Source organism: Macaca thibetana, chromosome 1 (assembly GCF_024542745.1).
Source record: "Macaca thibetana thibetana isolate TM-01 chromosome 1, ASM2454274v1, whole genome shotgun sequence".
Taxonomy (NCBI): Eukaryota; Metazoa; Chordata; class Mammalia; order Primates; family Cercopithecidae; genus Macaca; species Macaca thibetana.
Window position 1 is genome coordinate 44,059,890 of NC_065578.1, and position 25,820 is coordinate 44,085,709.

The window sequence follows — 25,820 nt, forward strand, 5'->3', positions numbered from 1 at the left end:
CTGAGGCAGGAGAACTGCTTAAACCTGGCAGGTGGAGGTTGCAGTGAGCCCAGTTCGTGCCACTGCACTCCAGCTGGGGTGACAGAGTGAGATTCCCTCAAAAAAAAAAAAAAAAAAAAAAAAAAATATATATATATATATATATATATATATTCAAGGAATTTATAGTCTAGTTGAAGAGGGAAGAAAGATGCAGTAAGTGCCACAGTACCACGTGAGCATGAATAAAGTGTTATGGGTGCACAGGGAGCACAGAGGTGGGGGAAACAGTTTATGGCTATGACAATTTTTTTTTGAGATGGAGTCTTGCTCTGTCATCCAGTCTGGAGTCCAGCAGTGCAATCTCGGGTCACCACAACCTCTGCCTCCCAAGTTTAAGTGATTCTCCTGCCTCAGCCTACTGAGTAGCTAGAATTACAGGCATGCACCACCAGGCCCAGTTAATTTTTGTATTTTTAGTAGAGACGGGGTTTCACCATGTTGGCCAGGGTGGTCTCGAACTCCTGACCTCAGACGATTGGCCCACCTTGGCCTCTCAAAGTGTTGGGATTACAGGTGTGAACCACCATGCCTGGCCGGCTATGACATCTTAAGAAGGCTGCATGCAAGAGTTGGAATATGCATTGGATCTTGCAAGATGGGTAGGATTTTTACAGGAAAGAGCTCCAAAGAGAGGCAATTCAGGCAGAGTGAATGTCAGAAATAAAGGGAAGTAGGAATGGGCAGGGCAGTCAGTCAGTTGAGTTGAATGGTACACTCAGGGTAATGATGAGAAGTAGTAATTTCTTACCTGGCGCTGAGGGCTACATTTGGTAACTGCAAAGAGCATGGAAAACCTAGGTGAGAACCTGGCTTTCTAGCCGGCCAGCATGTGAAGATGCACTCTAGACTGCTGCTTGAGTCATGTGCCTTGGATTAGGGGAAAATGCAGGAGAGGTTGCTTGGGACCAGGGGACCAAAGATGCAGAATACAGGGCTGACACTCAAGCCTTGACAATGAAGTGTTCACTACACTGCAGATTCCTGAGCATCAGCTGTCATATAAAATGCCAGAACATGAGAAAGATGGGCAGGAGCTTTCTCTGAATAGTCTCGCCTACACCTTCTCCAAGGTGGTCCTATTAGCATCCCTCAAACCCTGAAGACCTTGGGCAGGTGTCCAGAAAACCTCAGCAAGCTTTCAAGCCTCAGCAGCCCACCACTGTTGGCAGAGACAAGCACACAACGAATATGAGAAACTCCCTTCTGAAAAATTTTATGCTCCTACTCTGCCACTTAGCCAAGATGTAATAGCAGCAGGGTAATCAAGTCTCACTTGACTGCAATTTAATTACCTTTCCCAGATTTACCATAAGTAATTAAAACGAAGTGACCCCAAAATAATGGGAAAAAGTTCGTATGGGATGTAGGATGTCTGATCTTATCAGCAGGAGCTCATTCGCAGGACTGGGTAATTGTTAATGGCCTTCCCAGTCATTAGCCTTGCGTGGGCTGCCTATAGCTTTACCTCAACTTTTTTATTTAAAAAAAAAAAGAAGTAGCCAGCCTAGGCAACATAGAGACTCTGTCTCTAAAAAAAAAAAAAAGAAAATAAAAAGAAAAAAAATTAGCCATGTAGTGGCACACGCCCGTAATCCCAGCTACTTGGGAGGCTGAGGTGGGAAGATCACTTGAGCCCAGGAGGTTGAAGCTTACAGTGAGCCATGATTGCGCCATTGCACTCTAGCCTGGGTGACAGAATGAGAACTTGTCTCCTCCAAGACAGCAAATGACTATGAGATATGCTAGGCCTTTTCTCTGAACTTCTTTTCTCACACAGAAAGCTGTAGTGTCTTAAGGAGTCATGGTTTCCTCACCAAGTCTCTTCATGTCAATTAGGACACTAACACTAACACTGGACTTTTTTTTTTTTTTTTGAAACAGGGTTTTGCCATGTTTCCCAGACTGTCTTGAACTCCTGAGCTCAGGCAATCTGCCTGCCTCAGCCTCCCAAAGTGCTGGGATTATAGGTTGCAGGTGTGACCCACTGTGCCTGGCCCTGCCCACCCACAGAAGGGCAGGGAAAGGTTGCTAATTAGAACATATGGGGAAAGTTATGCCATTGTCTTCCTTGGAAGGTCTGAGAGAATGGAAGCCACAAGCCTCATGAGTTACTTGGAATCAGGTGATCAAATGGATGAAGGCAAGTGTAGTTCTGGTTTAGAGAATGGTGATGTCTGTCAGTCCTATCCAGGAGTCTGGAAGAGGACGTGGCGTAGCAGGGGTGCAACAAGAAAAATGTCTGGAATGCTACATTTATTCATCTATAAAAATACAGGAGTTCAGCTGGATGACTTCTAAGGCCTCATCTCACACTAGCATTCTAGACTCAGTGCTGGAGCCAGACCATGAGAAATCATGAAGTTCCGATTTCTTTTAAAGGTAAGAGGGAGCTTTCAAAAGGTTTTTAACAGAACAAGGATGTGATCAGAGATATTCTTTAGAAAGACAATGTTGGCAACATGCCATCCTTGTGAAATGGGATAAAGTAGTAATATAATAACAACAACAATAATAAATAAATAAAAACAGCAACTAACTATCCTAAATGCTTTGTATGACAGGGCACAGTGGCTTAGGCCTGTAATCCCAGCACTTTGGGAGGCTGAGACAGGCAAATCACTTGAGGTCAGGAGTTCGTGACCAGCGTGGCCAACATGGTGAAACCCTGTCTCTACTAAAAATACAAAAACTAGCCAGGTGTGGGAGTGCGCACCTGTAATCCCAGCTACTTGGGAGGTTGAGGCAGGAGAATTGCTTGAACCCGGGAGGCGGAGGTTGCAGCGAGCTGAGATCATGCCATTGCACTCCAGGCTGGGCGACAGAGTGAGACTGTCTCAGGGGGGAAAAAAAAAGCTTTATATTTACTAACTAATTTAGTATTCCCCATAAACCTACACGGTAGTTCACTTTTACCCCATTTTATAATGAGAAAATCAGGCACAAAGAGGTAAGGCCATTTTTTTTTTTTTGAGATGGAGTCTCGCTCTGTCACCCAGGCTGGAGTGCAGTGGCATGATCTCAGCTCACTGCAACCTCTGCCTGCCAGGTTCAAGCAATTCTTCTGCCTCAGCCTCCTGAGTAGCTGGGACTACAGGCGTGCGCCACCACACCCAGCTAATTTGGCCAATTCTTTAAGAGGCGAATAAGTGACAGACCTAGGATTCAGTTTGTCAGTCTGACTCAAAGCGCATGTTCTAATTCATAAGAACAACAGGGGAAGGGTAAATATAGAAGACAAAGAATGATGAAGACAGGAAAAATAAGTTAGAGAACACCACAATGTAGTGGTGTAGTGGCTCATGCCTGTAATCTCAGCATTTTAGGAGGCACTCAGGAATTCAAGCCTGAGCAACATAGTGAGACCTGGTCTCTACTAAAAATAGAGTGGCGCATGCCTGTGGTCCCAGCTACTCAGGAAGCTGAGGTGAGAGGATCATCTGAGCCCAGGGTGTCGAGGCTGCAGTGAGCCATGATCACATCACTGCACTCCAGCCTGGGGGACAAAGAGAGACCCCATCTCAAAAGAGAGAGAGAGAAAGAGAGAGAGAGAGAGAGAGAGAGAGAGAATATCACAAGAATGATTCGGGAAGGAGACAAAGACTTTATCTCTGGGTCTGACCTCTTCTCCTGAGCTCTAACCACAAACTGAATACCAGACATCTCCACATACCTGATGCCCTACAGGAACTTCCAACCTCTTGTGCCCTACACAGACCTTGTCTCCCATAAATCTGTCCCTCCTTCCTCATCTCAGTTGAGTGCACCACCATCCACTCTTTCCCTAACTGGAAACCTGGGCTTCACCTGTCATCTCTCCTCTTCCTTACCCCACATGTCCCCTCTTTGCTCATTCCTTGTCAGTCTCCTTAGATTCCTTTTCTTATGTCTAAAATTGCTTGCTGTTAGTTCCCATTCCCCAAGGTTTTGTTTTGGTTTATTTTCTTTTCATGTCACACACTCTCCCTGGGTGATTTCATCTACTCTACTCCCATGGCTTCAGCTATCAGTTCTTTTTTTTTTTTTTTTTTTTTTGAGACCGAGTCTTGCTCTGTCACCCAGGCTGGAGTGCAGTGGTGCAAACTCTGCTCACTGCAACCTCCACCTCCAGGGTTCAAGTGATCCTCCTGCCTTAGCCACCCGAGTAGCTGGTGTTACAGGCGTGTGCCACCACACCCAGCTAATTTTTGTATTTTTGGTAGAGATGGGGTTTCGCCACATTGCCCAGGCTGGTTTCGAACTCCTGGGCTCATCCGCCCACCTCAGCCTCCCAAAGTGCTGGGACTACAGGCATGAGCCACCATGCCCAGCCTTCAGTTATCACTTCTGTGCCTGCCACTTCCAAATTTGTACCTCAAGCACAAGCTTCTTTCCTAAGCTCCAGCCCTGTAGATCAAGGCCTCCTGCACACCACCATGCATTCAACTTGTCCCAGATGGAATTTATACTCTCCCCACCTCCCAGCCTGCCAATCTTGCTCTTCCTCTACTAATTTCTATCTTGAATAGCACACCAGAAATCTTATTGCTCAAGCAACAAATCTGTTTTTTTCCTTAATTTCTCTTTGACCTCATATATCTAGGCAGACACATGTTTTATAGTTTTTAATCACCTTATTGTCTGTCGTCTTCATCTGTACTGCTATTTATTGCCTTAGTTTAGGACCTCTTCTGTTTTACCAGAATTATTTCAATGGCCTTTCTGCCTCCATGTTTACCCTCTTCAGGCCAACCTTCCTAATGTAGCCCAAATAATCTTCCTGAAATGCTAATTTAATCATGCTGTTCTTTTGCTTTCAGCTCTTCAATTACCATTACGTATCAAACTCCTCAGGGAATAATCCATTACTTGGCCCTTGTCCATCTGCATGTATAGCCTTCTCTCTTGTATCCATCCCTCTCTGAATCATATTCTGGACATGGTGAATTGTTTATCATTCTTTCTTTTTTTTTTTGAGACGGAGTCTCGCTCTGTCACCCAGGCTGGAGTGCAGTGGCCGGATCTCAGCTCACTGCAAGCTCCTCCTCTCGGGTTCAGGCCATTCTCCTGCCTCAGCCTCCCGAGTAGCTGGGACTACAGGCACCCGCCACTTCGCCCGGCTAGTTTTTTGTATTTTTTAGTAGAGACGGGGTTTCACCGTATTAGCCAGGATGGTCTCGATCTCCTGACCTCATGATCCGCCCGTCTCGGCCTCCCAAAGTGCTGGGATTACAGGCTTGAGCCACCGCGCCTGGCCATCATTCTTTCATATAACAAATACATTTATTGAGTTCCTGTAGGCCCTCAGGGTATAAAAGTGAATAAGAGAGATAAGGTACTTACATTCTGAAACTAATATTTTACTTGTGAGAGACAAGTAAAGATAGGACTAGATAGTGATGGTGTTATGAAGGAAATAAAACAGGTTGATGTGATGGCGGTCAGTGGGACAGATTATTTCTAACAGGGTAGTTGGGGAAGGTTCCTCTGAAGAGGTGACATTTGAGTTAAGATCAAAATAAGGAGATGTTTCTGGAATAAGATATACTCTTTCATAATTCACAATCTTTTTTTTTTTTTTTTTGACAGGGTCTCACTGCAACCTCTACTTCCTGGGCTCAGTTGATCCTCCCACCTCAGGGGTTATAGGTGCACACCACCATGCTCAACTAATTCTTGCATATATATGTATTTTAAGACAGGCTCTCAGTCTGTTACCCAGGCTGCAGTATAGTAGCACAATCTTGGCTCACTGCAGCCTTGACATACTAGACTCGGTGGATCCTCCCACCTCAGCCTTCCAAGTAGCTGGGACTACTGACGTATGCCACCACTCCTGGCTAATTTTTATAGTTTTTGTAGAGATGTGGTTTCGTCATGTTGCTCAGGCTGGTCTCAAACTCTTGGGCTGAAGTAATCTGCCCACCTTGACCTTCCAAAGTGCCGGGACTATAGGTATGAGTCACTGTGGCTGGCCACTTCACTTTTTATGTATCTAGAATACCCTTGGCCAGGTGCAGTGGCTCATGCCTGTAATCCCAGCACTTTGGGAGGCTTCAGGCCAGGAGTTCAAGGCTAGCCTGGGCAACATAGTGAGATCCCTATCTCTATAAAAATTTTTTTAAAAATTAGCTGGGCCTGGTGGTGTGCGCCTGTAGTCCTAGCTACTCGGGAAGCTGAGGCAGGAGGATTGCTGGAGCTCCGGAGTTTGAGGTTGTAGTGAGCTGTGATCATGCCACTGTACTTCAGCCTGGGCAAGAGAGGGAAACCTTGTCTTGAAAAAAAAAACAAAAAACAAAACAAAAAAACACCACCTCCAAAACCACTCCTTTCTCCAGCTCAGGTGGCTCTACTCATTGTCTAAGATTCAGCTCAAGGGTCATTTCCTTAAGCCTTTCCTGACCCTTTCCTCCCTTCTGACCTTACAGATCTTTACCACAGCACCTATCACTTCTTACTGCACATAGTATAAATTCCTTGAGGGAAGAGATTAAGCCTTATGTCGTTTTGTTTCTTTCATTGCCTAGCACAATCTTAATCATAGAGTGGGTCTGTTATATCTGATAAATCAGTGAAATGCTTGAGATGGGTCTCTATTAGTGGTGTGCTGAAGCTGGCTTGTTTCAGCTTGGGAGAGGCAATTATTAGCATCTCTTCTCAACTCAGCGTTCAGTGATATCATTGGCTATAGTGGAATAATTTACACCACAGAAATTAGCAAATGTTTCGAATTACGTCACTTATTTTTTCCTTTGGAGAGCTGGTTGTCAACAATTTATCAGCACACCACTGGTAGCAGCGTACCACAAAACTCTGGATATTTTTGGCCAATTGATGTTAGCAGTTTAAGGCAAATACTTCTGAAGGTTTTGTTATGAAAAATAGCAGTCCCCTGCAACTCCTATTCATTTCTCTCTTCCCAGAGGCAACTCTTCTAATTCTTTCTGCTGAGTATTTTGGTATTACTTCCATGCCTCTAGGTATTAACATAATTGTATTACTAGTTCTTTATTTTTTCAGCTTTAGGCATTATCAATTGACTTTCTACAATGAAAAATGAGAATTTAGCTCTCCTTTCTCCCTTACCCCCATTTCCCTTTCCATCTTTCATCCTTTCAACAGAGTTATAGCATAACTTTGGCCAGTAGTCAGGTTTACTTTATTATGACTATGTAAATTCTATTCTGTAGCTGATCCACAGCAAACTATGGTCTTTTCATTTCTTATACAGGTTATGTATCCCTTATCTGAAATACTTGGGACCAGAAGTGTTTTATTTATTTATTTATTTATTTATTTATTTATTTATCTGAGACAGAGTCTTGCTCTGTCACCCAGGCTGGAGTGCAGTGGTGCAATCTTGGCTCATCGCAACCTCTGCCTCCCGGGTTCAAGCCATTCTCCTGCCTCAGCCTCCCGAGTAGCTGGGACTACAGGTGCACACCACCACACCTGGCTACTTTTTTTTTTGTATTATTTTTAGTAGAGATGGGGTTACACCATGTTGGCCAGGCTAATCTTGAACTCCCGACCTCAGGTGATCCACCTGCCTCAGCCTCCCAAAGTGCTGGGATTACAAGCGTGAGCCACTGCGCCAGGCCAGAAGTGTTTTAGATTTTGGATTTTCCTTTTTTTGGATTTTGGAATATTTGCATTATACTTACCATTTCAGCATCCCTAATTCAAAAATTGGAACTTTCAAATGTTCCAATGAGAATTTCCTTTGAGTGTCAAGTTGGTGCTCAAAAAGTTTCGGATTTTGGAGCATTTGATTTTGGGTTTTTGGATTAGGGACATTCAATTTGTACAACTTCTTCATTTTCCCAGAGTTAATAACTGTCTTGTTTTTGTTAGTGTTGTTTTTTCTATGTTATCCCCAATTCAACTTCAAACTTTTAGCCAGTTGTCTAAATTGCCTTTCAAATGTTTGTATGTATCTAGTATTTTATCAGTTGCATCTTGCTGAATAGATCTTTTCTGGATTCTTGGGTTTTGTTCCACTTTGGATTAACTAATCCCTTTATGCCCCATTTAAAGCTGACATTCTTATCTCTGTTCACTGTTATCCCATGGATTCTTTTTGCCTTTTTTCTGAGTTGAATCTCTTGTTTCTGATCTTTCTCTTTTTGGTTTATTTTCCATTTTGGAGGAATAAATTTCCTAGTAAAGTTGAGACTTTTCATATCTGAAAATGTTTTTATTCTATTGCCCTCCTGATTAGCACTTTGCCTGGGTATACACTTTTCGGTTAAAATGAACTTTCCTTCAGAATTTTGAAGGCATTTTTCCATTATCTTTGCCTCAAGTGGGTACATGGGGAAACATACCCTTCCTCCACAGTGACTGAGTTCATGAGAAGGCAATTGGTAATAGTCACTCTATCTTTTATGAGACAGGATGAACCAATGACTGAGCGCTTAATGGATGACTTCTCTCCAATCTGTGTCTCTGGCCCGATGAGGCTGTCAACTCCAACCTGTAAAAGGCAAAATATAAAACTCTGTCCATCCATCTCAACCAACTGCAAACCACTCTCCAGATCTTTCAAGCTGGGATCTAATGGGATCTTTCCATAGAGACACTTCAGTAAGAGGGGCCATCATCAGTATTTCTCAGGGCCACAAGGTCATACAAAACCTCTGAGACCAACTCAAAACTAACTGAAGCATGGGCCCTCCTCCCTTGCCAAGAAAACAAAACAAAACAAAACAACAGACACACATACACACTCATGCATTTGTGTGTACAGATGTGCTCTCTCAAAGAGAGTGCTCAAATCAGAATTAGAAGGGGGACAGATTGAGAGCTCCTGTGCCTGAGTCCCAGCACTATAATGGACCCTTCCTTACAACGTCATTACTTGCCCAGGCAGTCTTGTTGAGTGAGATTTTATTCTTAGAACCCAGCTGTGATTTCCCTGGGGCTAACGAGGTTCAGGACTTGAAGGCCTCAATCCGGCTTCTCAAAGACAAGTCTCAGTGCTCCCAAAGAACATCCCACCCCTGCTCTGGCCACACTAGCACTTACCAGGTGTTTGCTGACAATCTGGGCTGATGAATGGACCAGTGGTTCTTCTGGACAGAGAGCAGACAGCAATTTGGGCACCTTAAGGACAGAGATTTGGTCACTAAAGATCAGAAAACACCTTAGGTAGAACCCAGGGCTCAATCAGAGATATGGGGAGTTCTCAGCCATAGCTTCCTGTCTGAGTGAGGGAGAGCAGGAGGCTGCTGCATTCCCCCTAGGATGAAGATAATTCATGCTGCAGCTTCTAGATGGCCTTATTGTCAGTCTCTTAGCTGTGAATGCTCCTCCTTGAAAGTAATGCCATGTCCCTTGGCTGGGAGGCACTGAGACAAGTCTTTGAGTTACCCACGTAGCACCTCTTGGAAAAGGAGTCCTGATCAGGTTAAGGAACACCCTGAATCCTGATCACAGGCATCCTGGGTTCCGGGTCACCTCCTGGACCACTGTGACCATGCATGAGGTAAGGATGAGATCCATTTTAGACAAATTCCAAAATAAGGAAAGACCCTGAGAAGGCATCCATCCACCAGCCAAAAGAAAACATGAAGGGGAAGTTCACACTATTCCCTCTCCAGTGTGAGAAACCTGGAAAGGTTAGAGGTATGGGAGGCTTTGGCTACTAGTCCATTAGGAAGGCACAGGTAGTGTACCTGTCTGTGATTCTCCAGCACAGACAGAATGCTGGTCAGAGCACCGTGCGTGGCAGCCACACTAGCTGACGGAGGCCTTGTCAGCATGGCTACACTGGAATGTGAAGGTTAATTCTGAGTCCCCAGCCCTAGGATCTCTTCTTCCACACTCCACCCACGGCCCTTCAGGCCTGTCTGCTGCATAGCCCCTGTTGGCACTTCAGGGGATACTTTTCCCAGCATGCTCACTCGAGAGCAGGGCCCCTCTTTCATGATGTGGACACAGCAGTGATCTGGACAAGTCTTCCCACTCAGGTTATCCATGAACATCTTTCCAGACCAGCCTGAAAGACTCTAGTCATGGGTAAATGTGGGACTAGCTATGATTTCTCATAAGCTTTCTGGCTTGGGATTCCCTTGGATCTGTAACCAATCCAGGTTGAGGCTCACCTGAGCTTTTATCTGGTGTGGGTCCTACAGATTCCTGAGCCAGGTTTTCTTCAGGGACTCAATCCCAATTTTCTTTTTCTTTTTTTTGAGACAGAGTCTCACTCTGTTGCCCAGGCTGGAGTGCAGGGGCACAATCTCGGCTCACTGCAACCTCCACCTCCCAGGTTCAAGCGATTCTCCCTGCTTCAGCCTCCGGAGAAGCTGGGATTACAGGTGTGTGCCACCATGCTTGGCTAATTTTTGTATTTTTAGTAGAGACAGGGTTTCACCATGTTGGCCAGGCTAGTCTCGAACTCCTGACCTCAGGTGATTCACCTGCCTCGGCCTCCCAAAGTGCTGGGATTATAGGCGTGAGCCACTGCGCCTGGCCTCAATCCCAATTTTCAACAATTTATTTTATATTATTCTGCGCCCCACTGCCACCCCGGTCTGCACCTACAATTATACTTTCATAGGGTTCTACCAGGTGCAATGTAAATACCTAATCTTTTCATTATGTCACCTCTGTTATCCTTGAATGCCACCGCAATGTAGTTCCCTCAATTATTTATCTTTTCCTATCCTCTTTTTTTTTTTTTTTTAAATACAGAGTCCCACTCTGTTGCTTAGGCTGGAGTGTTGTGGTGCGATCTCAGCTCACTGCAGCCTCCACATCCCAGGCTCAGGTGATCCTCCCACCTTAGCCTTCCAAGTAGCTGGGACGACAGCCACATGCCACCACTTGGCTAATTTTTGTAGTATTTTTGTAGAGACAGGATTTTCTCCATGTTGCCCAGGCTGGTCTCGAACTCCTGGGCTCAAGCGATCCACCCGCCTCGGCCTCCCAAATTGCGAGGATTACAGGCGTAAGTCACTGTGCCCGGATGCTTTTCTTATTCTCATCTAAACCATCTGCTGCTCTGCATTTCCTTTTCCTAGTCTCATTATCCCTCCCTCCAAAAACCTTCCTCCTGGGCCTACTATACAATACAGAGTTCCTCTACATCTTCAGCCTCTTTACTGTACCCCTCTCCACCCTCTGCCTTCATTAAGGCCTGGCTTATCTTTGAGGACACTGCTTCTCCTTCAGTGGAAGCTATTTGTTCCCTGTATCTCACAAACTTTAAGGTTAAAAGGAGGGGCTAGCAAGAGACTCCTCATTAATGCTGTTTGCAGATAATTCTCTCTCATAGTCATTCCTTTCCTGAGGCTTTGCCATCTGGCCACTCTACACTCTGCTCCTTCACCTTCTCAGGGAAGCCTCCTCCATATGCCTATGTTTACTTCATCAGAGTAATGATTACAGAGTATTTACCTGCTTATTATGAAGTAAGTACTGCAGATATCCCCATGTTGAACAGAATAGGAGGAACCTGCTGACCCAGAGGCCAGAAGTTAGCCTTCCTGAAGATCTTAGCCTTTCCCTGGAGCCACAGAGGCCCTGACTATGGACCAGGCCCCCTGCTTCCTTTTTTGCTGCACCTGAGTACCCTAGTAGTCTCCCTTGACATGCCAGGTCTTGCTCAACTTTGGGAATGACAGGGATTCTTAACAAGTTACTATGTACCTAATGAAGAAACAGACAAATGGCTCAGTCGGTTTCTAGGACAAGAGCCCCATGATTTTCTTTCTAAACTTATGCTCTCACCTGTCTGTTTGCTTCCATGTAGAGTCCCAGTGTGCTCACTCGAGAGCAGAGCCCCTCTTTCATGATGTGGACATAGCAGCGCACCTGTGATCTGGGCAAGTCTTCCCACCTGTCTCCTCGACAGGCATTCCAGCAGGCATCATAGGGAGCCAGGTTCAGTGTATTGGCTTCTTTTATAAAACTGTAAATATCTTCAGAACAAACACCCACACCAGGAAATAAATGAGAGAGAGGTAACAGAACAGATATAGACTCAGTCAAGTTGTTTTTTGGTTTTTTAAGAGACAAGGTCTTGCTATGTTGCCTAGGCTGGTCTCAAACTCCCAAACCCAAGCGATCCTCCCACCTCAACCTCCTGAGCAGCTGGGACTACAGGTGTGCACCACTATGCTTGGCTCTGAGTTAAGTTTTAAAAGAGGTTACAGCTCACACTTCTCCCTTTGGAACTCACCCACAAAACAGGAGCCCTGAGGAAATCCCACTAAAATCTGTAAGAGAAAGTCAAACTAAAAGAGGCAATGTACTTCCCTAAAATATCATATGATATAAAAATGCTTAATATGAGGTCCTAAAAGCATGTGACCAGTAATCAAGACCACTAGGGAAAATAAAACAGATGGCCCTTGTAAATCATGAAATAACACAAGCCAGCATCCAGGCTTTAGTGGCCAGCCAGGTTGACTTTGTGCTGCTAGTCTCTATTGCCATTATCTGGTAGCTGTGCTATGACAGAAAGCACAGAACTTAGAGCCCAGTGTACCAGGGCTCTAGTTTTTCAGCTCTCACAACGACTCTTTGAGATCTTTTACTTTCTGATTAAAAAACTGGGGCTCAGAGAACTGAGTAACCTGCCTTAAGACACAATGCTAGTAAGAAGGCAGTCAGATTTCAAATCCAGAACTGTCTGATGTCCAGTTCTACAATCCTAATCATCATGCTGTACTGTCAGTTTATTAATTTGAGAAATACTTTTTCAGAACATCTACTATGAGCCTACGACTGGGCCAGGGATTAGGGATATGAGAGCACACGAGACAGCTCCGATCTTCAGATCCTGGCATGGAGACACCTGGGCTGGCCTGCGGTTGGACTGCAGTTGTACATTCTTTTACCTTCCTTCCCTTGATAAGACAGGCTGAGTTTAATCAGGAACAGGGCTGCCTAGAGCCTAGAGAACGGGGGAACTAAGAAGTGGCAGGTGGAGTTTAAAGGCAAAATGGTCTAGTGAGGAACACAGCCAAACCAGAGCTGTGAATCAGAGAATGGGGCTAGAGGCACGATTAGCCTGTTGCTGAGAGCATAGTGGCAGGATCTGCCTGAGCAAGCTTACCCAGAGCTCAGGGAGTGGGTTGGCAAGCCTGTCTTGCCTAGTAGGCTAGAAAATAGTCTGCTGCCTTGAGACAGGCATCTTGGGCTGGGCTAAGCTGCCAAACCACTCTTTCCAAAGGTGCTGCTACCCTTGCCCCTCTTACTGAACCAACCCAAGAACTGACCTAAGGACTTCAGCTCCTTTTTCTTTAGATCCTCTTCTTTTTCTTCTTGTCCCTGTTGTGAGGAAGCTGAGGAAAACTGTTTTCTCACTAGATACGGAATCAGTTCACTCCGGATAGAAGTGATTGACCTAGGAAGAAAGAATGGCCAAATATGAGAAACCTGACTGTCTGGAACATACCGGGATCAAAAGCTCTGTGCATACAAGGAAAAACCAAGTCCTTTCCTGTCATGGCACCTTGGGACTGTCAGAGATCAAATGTGGCATCGACTTGGAAGTTCGGAGAAGGAGAGTGCTTCCTGGTGGGTACTGAGACAGGATGTTGGTTCTAAATGACCAGGAATCTGTACCAGGGGAAGAAGGGACCTGATCTTTAGTACAGTGTGTGTTTTTTATTTATGTTTTTATTTATACTTAGCAAAGGAAAGCAGAGAGGTGAGAGACTAGTACATGTTTTCCAGTGTTCTCTCACACTATGACCTTATTAGAATTTTATATTGCTAATTAATTTATGTAGCATTTACCAAGCATGTACGAGTTACTGTGCTAGGCCTTGGAAATATATCAGTTCTGATCTCAAGGAATTCATAATCCAATGGACAGTAGCCTGCATGAGTTTAAGAGGAAAGGCAGAAGGAGATGAAGCTAATCAGGTGGGGCCAGATCATGAAAGCTTTCTGTGGTGAAACCACCTTTGCAAAAATAACAGTGACAAAATTATGACTGAAAGAGATCTGACCTAATCAACTCCATCTTGCTGTTAACCTCCAAACTGCTCTTGCTCATTCCTGGGTGTCGACTGAGCTAACTTTGGAAGAAAGCTTTTTTTTTTTTTTTTTTTCTGAGACAGGGTCTCACTCTGTCACCCAGGCTGGAGTACAGTGGTGCGATTTCAGCTTGCTGCAACCTTCGCCTCCCAGGTTCAAACAATTCTCTCACCTCAGCCTCCTGAGTAGCTACGAAGCTGGGATTACAGTTGTGAGAGCCACTATGCCCAGCTAATTTTTTTTTTTTTTTTTTTTTGAGACAGTCTTGCTCTATCGTCCACGCTGGAGTGCAGTGGCACGATCTCAGCTCACCGCAACCTCTGCCTCCTGGGTTTAAGTGATTCTTGTGCTCCAGTCTCCCAAGTAGCTGGGACTACAGACACATGCCACAATGCCTGGCTAATATTTTTGTATTTTTTGGTAGAGATGGGGTTTTGCCATGTTGGCCAGGCTGATCTTTAACTCCTGGCATCAAGTGATCCGTCTGCTTCAGCCTCTTGAAGTGCTTGGATTACAGGCATGAGCCACTGTGCCCCACGTTTTTTTTTTTGAGATGCAGTCTCGCTCCGTGGCCCAGGCTGGAGTGTAGTGGTGCGATCTTGGCTTACCGCAACCTTCACCTCCCAGTTCAAGTGACTCTCCTGCCTCAGCCACCCAAGTAGCTGGGATTACAGGTGCCGGCCACCATGCCTGACTAATTTTTGTATTTTTAGTAGAGATGGTGTCTCGCCATGTTGACCATGCTGGTCTTGAACTCCTGACCTCAGGTGATCCACCTGCTCTGGCCTCTCAAAGTGCTGGGATTACAGGTGTGAGCCACCATGCCTGGCGAGAAATTTATTACAGTTTATAGTTTAAATGATAGCCCTTCTCAAAATGAAACTACCTTTATAAAACTAATAAAAGGGCACAAGTTTAGGATTACAAGAGGCGCCTGAATTCTCATGATTACCAGTCATTGTTGCAAAGGTCACAAGATTTGCAACTTCCCCAGTTACTCCTGTAAATAACATCACTATTGTGGAACCTAAGATTGGCTTTTTAGGATGTCTTTTCTGACTTTTGCATTTCTGATGACTGGATGACTCCACTGGGACCAGTGACCCCTCTGTGGCCCCCACCCAGAACTGGACTCAGCGGAGGACTGTCTTCCACACCCCTGTGATTGCATCCCCAACCAATCAGCAGCACCCATTCCCTACCCTGCCTACCAAACTATCCTTGAAAAGCCCTAGCCTCAGAATTTTGGGGGAAGCTGATTTGAGTAATAATAAAATTCTGGTTTCCCATTTAGCTGCCACTATGTGTATTAAACTCTTTATTGCAATTGTCCCATCTTGATAAATCGTCTCTATCCCGGCAGCAGGTAAGATGAACCCACTGGGGAGTTACAGTGGCAGTCTAGAAAGTCTGAACTGAAAAGCCAGTGGTAATTTTTTCTTTTTAGACAGGGTCTCGCTCTGCTGCCCAGGCTAGAGTGCAGTGGTGCAATCACAACTCACTGTAGTCTTGACCACCCGGGCTCAAGTGATCCTCCTGCCTTGGCCTCCCAAGTAGCTGGGACCACAGGCACGTGCCACCATGCCCAGCTAATTTTTTTATTATTTGTAGAGGCAAAGTCTCACTGTGTTGCCCAGGCTGGTCTCGAACTCCTGGACTCAAGCAATCCTCCCACCTTGCACTCCCAAAGTGCTGGGATTACAGGTGTGAGCCACAGCACCCGGCTGCCAGTGGTAGTTTATTTTTTATTTTTTATTTTTGAGATGGAGTCTCGCTCTGTTGCCCAGGCTGGAGTGTAGTGGCCGGATCTCAGCTCACTGCAAGCTCCGCCTCCTGAGTTCACGCCATTCTCCCGCCTCAGCCTCCCGAGTAGCTGGGACTACAGGCGCCCACCACCTCGCCCGACTAGTTTTTTGTATTTTTGGTAGAGATGGGGTTTCACAGTGTTAGCCAGGATGGTCTCGATCTCCTGACCTTGTGATCCGCCCGTCTCGGCCTCCCAAAGTGCTGGGATTACAGGCTTGAGGCACCGCGCCCAGCCGACAGTGGTAGTTTTTAAGTAAGAAAGTGACCTGATCAGTTTTCTCTCTTAGTAAGGTAATTCTGGTAGCAGTGTGGAAGAAAGCCTGGAATAAGGAAACTGAAGAAAGGGAGACCAGTTACAATATTCTGAGAGATGAGATAATGAGGCCTGAGAGAGGGGTTAAAGTATGGGCAGCTCTATAAACCCGACTTGCTGAATACTTCCCACCACCTCTCCCAGCCCCCTTTCAAAGAAGCTCTGCATGCTGACACAGGACCACACAGATGGAGTGTAGGTAGGAAGGCAAGACAGAGGCAGAGGCTGAGGAGGATAAGGAAAATTATGAACCCTGGAGCTATACAGTTCACGGTTTTTGTAATTTTTAAAGGATCAAGTCAAATATCTTTGAAAAATTCTGTGTTAAGCTATGAGCTCTTGTGTTGAATTTCAATGTGATTTTTCTTCTGATCCTTTGATGGAGATTTAAAAATTTCCATGTGAATGCAAAGAATGAAACAACACTTACTCTTAGCTCTTTTTCTCCCCTTTTAATGCTTCAAACTAGTGTGGGCAGCAAATGTTCCTCTTCCATTGGAAAACAAGTCAGTTCCCTTTGAAGAAATGACAAAGCACGGACAGCTGGGGGATTTCAGGGCCATGATATTTACATTATGGACCAAAAAGAACTGTCACTGCAAGAGGCACGCAGACGAGCCTTGGCACGTGGCCCCATCAGGCAGAGCCATTTGAGAGGATCTGTGATTTTGAAGAGAGGCTATGAAACAGCCCTGCCAAGTCCCACCCACCTCTGCTGAAGCTCAACATTAGGTCAATCCCCATAATGCAGTTGGCTTAGAAGCATAATAAAGGAAACAATTACTCTTCCTGCTTCCTAAAGTGGAGGCAGCTCAGAGCTGTGCCAAGAAATGTTACAAAGCTACAGTGAACCATTATGAACATCCTGGGCCTAAAGGCCACAAGCTGGATACAGTGCCCTGGGTCAACCTTACTTTCTCCTTTCCCTCTGATACACAGCCTTCCTAGAAACACCTGTTTTATCTTATGAAATCATAAGCTCTTCTCAAGCAATCACAAAGGAGAACAATAGACTTGACTACTAGCCGTAAACAAACAATCCCACCAAATAAAAAGATAAAATAATTGCTATGAATAGGGCAAAGAATATTCTTAATAAGCAGATATAAATGTTCAAAAAACACATAAAATATTTTCAAAGTAGTAAAAAACTAAAATAAGATGCAGTTTCTCCTCTAACTAAATTAACTGATTTTAAACAATTTTCATTACTGATAAGAGTGCTTTGAGAACAGTTACTGTCACATAATGGGAGTTGAAGTATAAAGTGATAAAATCTCTGAAAAATAATTGGCAACACTATAGCAAAAGACTTTAAAATATTCATATAATTTCACCCAAGTCTATCCTCAGAAAAATACATTACTCAGTAAATATTTGCTGAATAGATGAAATCATCAGATTATAAACAAGAATCTTTCAAAAAAAGGTATTCCCCTGTTATTTATAAAAATGGAGAACAATAAAATATTCAACAATGAAAGATCAAAATACTTCTATAACAGAATGTCATATAGGCAAAACTGTGACTGTAAAGAATTTTTTTTTTTTTTTTTTTTTTGACGGAGTCTTGCTTGGAGTGCAATGGCATGATCTTGGCTCACTGCAACCTCTGCCTCCCGGGTTCAAGTGATTCTCCTGCTTCAGCCTCCTGAGTAGCTGGGATTACAGGCGCCTGACACCACGCTTGGCTAATTTTTTTTTTTTTTGTATTTTTAGTAGAGATGGGGTTTCACCAGGTTGGTCAGGCTGGTCTCAAACTCCTGACCTCGTGATCCGCCCACCTTGGACTCCCAAAGTGCTGGGATTACAGGCATGAGCCACGGTGCTCAGCCAAGAATTTTTTAATGATAGAAAAAAAATGCTTATAATACTCAATGAAAAAAGCAAATTATTTTTTTAGACGGAGTCTCACTAGAGTGCAGTGGTGTGGTCTCGGCCCACTGCAACCTCTGCCTCCTGGGTTCAAGCGATTCTCCTGTCTCAGCCTCCCGAGTAGCTGGGATTACAGGCACCTGCCACCACACTGGGCTAATTTTTTGTATTTTTAGTAGAGATGGGGTTTCACCATGTTGGCCAGGCTGGTCTCGAACTCCTGACCTCATGATTCGACCTGCTTCAGCTTCCCAAAGTGATGGGATTACAGGCGTGAGCCACTGCACCTGATCCAGATTATTTTTAAAGTGTGACTTCAAGCATGTATTCTCACTATATATATGAAAATAAAACAATGGAAATACACTAAAATGTTCACAATAGTTATCTCACAGTAGTGAAATTATGAATGTTAAAGCAAACTAAATATGGCCTGAGAAGGACTTTGTACTTCTATATTTGAGTGCTTGTGGACAAACTGCATCCTAACTTAATAGGTAGACGAGATTGAAAACCTAATTTAGGAGTATGTGCCTATACCAACAGCTGAGAATTGGCCAATCCAAGCAGCCATACTTCAACCACTCATACACTGCTGAGTGTTCAAACTGTGTTCAAATAACGCAAATGCTGAGCTGTAACCAATCCAGTTGTTTCTGTATTTCACTTCTGATTTCTGTACGTCACTTCATTTTTTTGTCTAAAAATTGTCAAATGCCTCTGACCATGAGGCATCCTTGGAGTCTTTCTGAATTTGCTGTGCTTCTGGGGGCTTCCTGATTCATGAGTCATTAATAGATCAAATAAACTCCTTTAAACTTAATTTGGCTTGAGTTTTTCTTTTAACAGATGGTGTCAGAAGTGGGATCTGAAGTAGAGCTTTAATGACCCCCAGGAGCTGAGGGAACAAACAAGGTACCTGCAAGGACCCACTTATGTCCACTGATCTCTCAGAGTGACTGGGGATTGTGGGTAAGCTCTGTCAGATTTCAGAGCTCCAAGGATTTGTGTTTTGAGCTATCCAAGTTTATTTGAGCAAATTTCTTGATCCAAACTGGGTCCAGGATTGGATTTGATCCAGTAATTAGCTGGCTTGGATCCAGTTAGAAGCTTCTTACATCTGACTGGGTCAGAAAGAAACTGGTTGTAAATGGTAATATTGTAGGGGTTGTAAACTTTGGCTCTTAAAAATTCACAGGGATGTTTGTGTTCTACCCCTTTGTTTCATTTTTCTTGTGTGCTTAGGTAGGAAAAATCATTGGCTAAATTCATCAAGGGAACCTGAGAGCAAAGTGAATATTTTAGGTAAAAATGGGATCCTTAATTTCTGGAAAACTGAATTCCTTCCAGCTTATACATTAGCTGGTAAGCAGTGAAGTCTTACAGAAATGGCAAAATCTTACGAAAGATAACTTACAGTAGAACGTTCCAAATGAACAATGCACTGAAGTGCATCGAGACTCATCTAGCAATGCTTATTGATATGCAGACACTTCTAAAAATATTTCAATATTTTTATTTAAAGACTTTACGAAGGCTGGGCACGGTGGCTCACATCTGTAATCCCAGCACTTTGGGAGGCCAAGGCAGGTGGATCACTTGAGGTCAGGAGTTCAAGACCAGTCTGGTCAACATGGTGAAACCCCATCTCTACTAAAAGTACAAAAAGTAGCCAGGCATGATGGTGCAGGCCTGTAATCCCAGCTACTTGGGAGGCTGAGGCATGCTTGAATTCAGGAGGCGGAGGTTGCAGTGACCTGAGATCGCACTACTGTACTCACTCCAGCCTGGGTGACAGAGCCAGACTGTCCCCCCCTCCCAAAAAAAGAGGCACCTAAATGATTAATTGATTACAAAATTAGATTTGCTAATCTTTTAGCTTAGTTACCATATGATCCAAAGGAAACAGACTGCAGCACCAATTGGCTGACTTTGGATATGTAATGGGGGTACATCTTACCTGAGTAAAGGATGGGACTGGGTGAGAGGCCCTCCCCTCAATAAAGTCCCTCTTGGTTAAAAATGGATAAAGATGACAGGGCCCAACCGGGGGCAAGTTTGGGCCTTGCCATTTCAATATTGGGTGCTAAGCATCCATATGGTGGCTAATGTCTATGTTTTGTCACATGTGTTTTGCTATGTCCAGAATGGAAAATATTAGAATTCAAGTCCACCATGCAGCCGTTTGGGTGGCAACTTGCAAAACTGAGAGGAATTTGTCTGTGGTTCCATGATTTTCCTTTGTGATGCAGCTTGGCCCCCGGAGCGATGCTGTGGCAAGCAGTGTTGCTAGGGCTGCTCAGGGAAGGGGAACCCAGAAACAGGACATGCTGGCAAAGGGGTAAAAATTTCTTACCAGTGAGACTTCTGGCCTCTCTCTCTCTCTGCAAATTGGCTGATGAATAGTAAAAATCACTGTTTATCTCCTCTGTAAAGTTTTGATTAATGAGAAAAAGAATTCTAAGGCTAGTAATTAAGTCATAATGAATCTAATGTATTTTGTGCTATGAATTTGTCTGTGTTGTTCTGTCATGAAGAGGGGTACCTTAGGGGCTTAGGACCCCATAAACTGCTCAAGATGGCCAGCAAGCTGGTCAGTAATAAACTTTGCTGCAGGTCCTTGAAACAAACAAAAAAACTGGGTGAGGTCTCCATTTTGTTCTATGTCCTTGGGAACTTGACCTTGTAACCATGTGGCCATACTTTCTCTCGGTCTCTTCCTTCCAGGGAATAGGAATTCTGGGATTCATGTCATAGCTACCTCTAAAAATTATCTTGAGTAGTTAAAAGCCTTTGCAAGCACAAAATTAACTACTCTAGGCTCTTTCTGGGAAGAGCGGGAAGAGCAATGGAAACTCCTAGTGCTGTAGCTCAGCAGCTAAGGCTTTGACTTTTCACAGTGATGCCCTGGGTTCAATTCCTGGCTTAGGGAATGAGTCCTTTCTGGTTTGACATGTGCGTGACCTTTACCATTAGTTGATTATCTTCCCCTCCACAAACCATCTTGAATTCTCCTTTCCCTAAGCACCTGTGAAGTTACCTTTGGTCAAGTTCAAAAGCCAGAAATATTGTCAGTGTGGCCTGGCTAGAGTTGGGTAATAAGAAATTTAAAAGGGCTTTTTAAAAGAGGCTTATAGCTGGGAGTGGTGACTCACGCCTGTAATCCCAGCACTCTGGGAGGCCAAAGCGGGTGGATCACTTGAGGTCAGGAGTTCAAGACCAGCCTGGTCAACATGGTGAAATGGCATCTCTACTAAAAATACAAAACACTAGCCGGATGTGGTGGCGCATGCCTGTAATCCCTGCTACTCAAGCTGAGGCAGTAGAATTGCTGGAACCTGGGAGGTGGAGGTTGCAGTGAGCTGAGATTGTGTCACTGTACTCCAGCCTGGGTGACAGAGCGAGGCTCCATCTTAAAAAAGGAAAAGAAAAAAAAAAAGAAATTAAGCTGACTTTTAACCATAGTGCTTTTATTTTTATTTATTTTATTTTTTATCTTTTTTTTTGAAACGGAGTCTTGCTCTGTTCCAGGGATTCTCCTGCCTCAGCCTCCTGAGTAGCTGGGATTACAGGCACATGCCACCACACCTGGATACTTTTTATATTTTTAGTAGAGATGGGGTTTCACCATGTTGCCCAGGCTGGTCTCAAACTCCTGACCTCCAGTGATCTACCTGCCTTGGTCTCCCAAAGTGCTGGGATTACAGGTGTGAGCCACTGCACCTGGCCAGTCAGCTTAATTAAAAGTGGATATTCAAGCTCTAACAGACTGGGACTCCTTGCAAAAAACAGAGCAGGTGTCACAGACCTCATTCTGGGAAAAAACTCTTTTCCTCATGAAACCCCAGGAATGGGTGGTGGATAGATTCCTCTGAAAATCTAAGGCTAAATATACTTTTAACAATGGCTAATGGCAGTTATTAGGGAATACGTGGCTCTTTGCACATTTACATCAGAGAAGCATGCTCTTGGCCACCTAGAAGTTATGGAAATGTCCCCACTCCCCACTGAGAGATAAGACTTCCATGGGAGCTGGGCTGATTCCCTCTTTTTGGGATCCAGGATCTGGTATAAAAATGGGACCCATAATTTTTGGGGGTCTGTTTTTGTCTTTCAGCTGTACCTGCTTATTAGGCCCTAGAAACTGCATGTTTTCCTAAGCCCTGTTTCTTGAAGGGCTCTACCATGAGGCCAGTAATCCAATTAAGAAACTGGCAAATGAAAAATCTTACAACTACCAGATCTTCTTCTGTCTGTCTGTGTAGTTTATATATGTGTTATGTGTGTGATATTTATGTAAAAGAGCTCTAATTAATTGGCATAAAGAAAAATAAGCACTTAAATATTTTGAAAGAAAAATAAAAACTGTAATGCCTTTTAGTTTATGTAACTTTAGTAATCTTTGGGAAATAAAAAATGTTAAAGATTATCGGTAAAACAAAGACATTTGGTCTAAATTAGGTAGGTCAGATATTAGGTTTGCTAAATGCCTTAAGGTCACAAACTGCTTTGATTTTTGAAAATTCCTTCCAAAGCATATGTTTTTTTCCCCAAGGTATAGGCTCTGGGTCTGGGGGGTTGCAGTATGGAGATCTACCTGTCTTGCACCCACCCAAGATCACGATTCTGTCTATAAGTTGCCCTAATAATGGCCAAAATAATGAAACCCCGTTTCTACTAAAAATACAAAAATTAGCTGGGCATGGTAGCACATGCCTGTAGTCCCACATACTCGGGAGGCTGAGACAGGAGAATTGCTTGAACCTGGGAGGTGGAGGTTGCAGTGAGCAGAGACTGCTCCACTGCACTCCAGCCTGGTGACAGAGTGAGGCTCTGTCTCAAAAAAAAAAAAAAGCCGGGCGCGGTGGCTCAAGCCTGTAATCCCAGCACTTTGGGAGGCCGAGACGGGCGGATCACGAGGTCAGGAGATCGAGACCATCCTGGCTAACACGGTGAAACCCCGTCTCTACTAAAAAATACAAAAAACTAGCCGGGCGAGGTGGCTGGCGCCTGTAGTCCCAGCTACTCGGGAGGCTGAGGCAGGAGAATAGCGTAAACCCGGGAGGCGGAGCTTGCAGTGAGCTGAGATCCGGCCACTGCACTCCAGTCTGGGCGACAGAGTGAGACTCCGTCTCAAAAAAAAAAAAAAAAAAAATTCCAATACTTGAAAAAACACATGATTATTAGTTCTAGTCAAACCTGATACTTCTATTATTTTGCCTTGATCTGAGATCAGGCCCTCCTTGTGACCACAAGATTCCAGATGCCTAAAAGTGATGTCCATGGCAAAAGAAAAAGTTTGGCTACTTTTGCATTCTGGCTTTTCTGTCTTTGTAAGCAAATCAAAAGAGACTAACAATTGCCCAAATGTCTCACTTCAACTCAGTCCTTCAAAGAATTAGGAAGGAGGGAGAACAGAAAACCTACTTTTATAGGGCCTGGAACTCAAGTCAGCCAAGCAGAGGACTAAAAACTTGGGTTTTCTTGCCTCTTCTCTCAGTGGAGCTATAATTGGGAAGAAAAGGCAATTGCTGAGTTAACCCTATGCTTTGTTCTCAGTTTTTTTTTTTTTTCCTCCAAAGAAAGCTGGAAAGTAAACACGAAATTATCTTAAAGGGTCCTGATTTAAAAGCTAGATATTTGGTATACAGTTCTGTGATACCCTTTTTTCCTTGTTGACAAAATACTGACGTCTTCCATAAGAATAAAATTTCAATGCTGGTGCACAGGACTTGAGAAAGAAAAACATGTTCAGATCCTACTCCTACTGGCTGGAGAGGTCAAATCAATAAACTTTTTTTTTTTTTTTTTTTGAGACAGCCTTTTGCTCTGTTACCCAGGCTTAAGTGCAGTGGCGTGATCACAGCCTCAAATTCTCTCCTAGGCTCAAGTGATCCTCCCACCTCACAGCTTCCAGAGTAGCTGAACTATAGGCACATGCCACCACACCTGACTAATTTTTCTATTTCCTATTTTCTGTAGAGATGGGGTCTCACTTTGTTGTCCAGGCTGGTTTCAAACTCCTGGGCCCAAGTGAGTCAACCACCTCAGCCTCCCAGAGTGCTGGGATTACAGGTGTGAGCCACCTCACCTGGCCAATCAACATTCTATTTATTCAGTTTATTCACAGAGCGCCCAAAACGTGCCAGGCACTCTTCTAGACAGTAGGACTACAACAATGAAACAAAACAGGCAAATCCATGGCCTCAGATGCACTTGACAGTTTGGTTGCCTTTATATTTACTGAGCATCTATTATTGTGTCACAAGATGAATCAGGGATGAAGTCTGTCCTCAAGGACTTCAAAAAGATGGAAAAGACAGACATGTAAATACAATTTAATGGGATGCATGTAATAATTTAAGACTATACAAGATCAGAAGAGGGAATGGTTACTTATGCCTGATGGAGACAATCAGAGAATATTATTATGGTAGCACAGTAAGGATATCCAATCTAAGTGGTAGTAAAAGGGGAAAAAATTGAGAGACATTTCCTACAGGAATAACATCTAGGGATGTTTCAACAAATATTTAGGAATGTGCCAGAGAACAAAGATAGATGGAAAGGACATCAATTAACCATTATACTTACAGGGAGATTATTCTTAAATCTTCATCAAACCAAACATACCTTTCCCTCTGGTTTTAGATTTTCTGGCTCCATGATGATGCTTCTTTGTGGGAGTGCTTTAATTATATATATTCTTCCAGTTTTTAAGTCCTCTTTAAAAAGGTTATCTTTCCTACCATAGGCTGACCCATGATACCCTCAGATAGCACAGGCTAGCTCAACTGGGGACTCTTTATTTATAAGTCATACAATGTGCTGTGCTGCTAGAACTTTGTCCCTTCCCCAGCAGCTGATGATTTCTAGAAGTCCCAGAGATAAAAATGAATGCAACTAAGAAGTTCAAAGAGACTACCTTGATTTATTCTTGGTAGCACCTGCATCTTCAGATATCAGTATGCAGTCACCCAATAACAGCCCTGTTGAGAAGGTGTGTAAGTCATATACTCTTAGCTTAATCTTGTTGTTATTGAAGTAAAGGACACATCATGAAACCTCTGGGACATCTAAGGACATGTAAGGAAACCAAGTACAGCCAAATTAATGGATGCCCGAACTGAACAGTAAGAAACCAAGACTACTACTGTCTACCTCTCATGGCACTATCTGGTCCCTCATCTCTGCTTCTTACCTCCACTCTGCTGTCTTGTGCTTACTCGTGGCTTTCTAGCTATTCCACACTTTTATCTTTTTAAATTTTTAATTTAGAAACAGGGTCTCTTTGTGTCTACCAGGCTGGAGTGCAGTGTGCCATCATATATAGCTCACTGTAGCATCAACCTCATGGGCTCAAGTGCTCCTCCTACCTCAGCCTCCTGAGTAGGTGAGACTAGAGGTATATGCCATCATGCCCAGCTAACATAACTTCATTTTGTGTGTGGCTTTAATTATTACCATGATTCTGACCTTACCATGGCTGCCTATCCCCAACTCTTGACTTCACTTTGTGGGTCCTATCCTTACTTCTCTGCATCCCGACATAGCTGAGGCAAGGAAGTTGTGACTGCTGTTATTCTTCCAAGTGTGAGTCATGTGCATGTGCGCATAAGCATGTTAGCAATGGAGATATCCAACATCTGTGGTGGACGTTGCTGGCAATCAATTAAATAGTGATGGATTTTGTTGAGGCTGTGGCTGCATGACATTGAGCAAATGACTTTTGAGCATTTTCTTCCTCTATAATATAATACCTAATGAAAGAACTATTGTAAGAAGTGAATATATGTGAAAAGCACCCAGCATAGGG

The 25,820-nt window shown here is 43.9% G+C and overlaps 1 protein-coding gene across 2 annotated transcripts in view; it reads right to left on the bottom strand.

Annotated features, from left to right (window-relative positions):
* The window catches only part of EIF2B3 (eukaryotic translation initiation factor 2B subunit gamma), a 349,397-nt gene that overhangs the window by 14,327 nt on the left and 309,250 nt on the right, over window positions 1-25,820 (bottom strand). For both annotated transcript variants that reach the window (XM_050799440.1, XM_050799449.1), the window contains 4 exons: window positions 13,245-13,372; window positions 11,752-11,942; window positions 9,046-9,123; window positions 8,346-8,494 (listed from right to left, as the gene is read on the bottom strand). In XM_050799440.1, coding sequence (XP_050655397.1) covers window positions 8,346-8,494; window positions 9,046-9,123; window positions 11,752-11,942; window positions 13,245-13,372 — 546 coding nt within the window. The remainder of the gene's footprint in view (window positions 1-8,345; window positions 8,495-9,045; window positions 9,124-11,751; window positions 11,943-13,244; window positions 13,373-25,820) is intronic.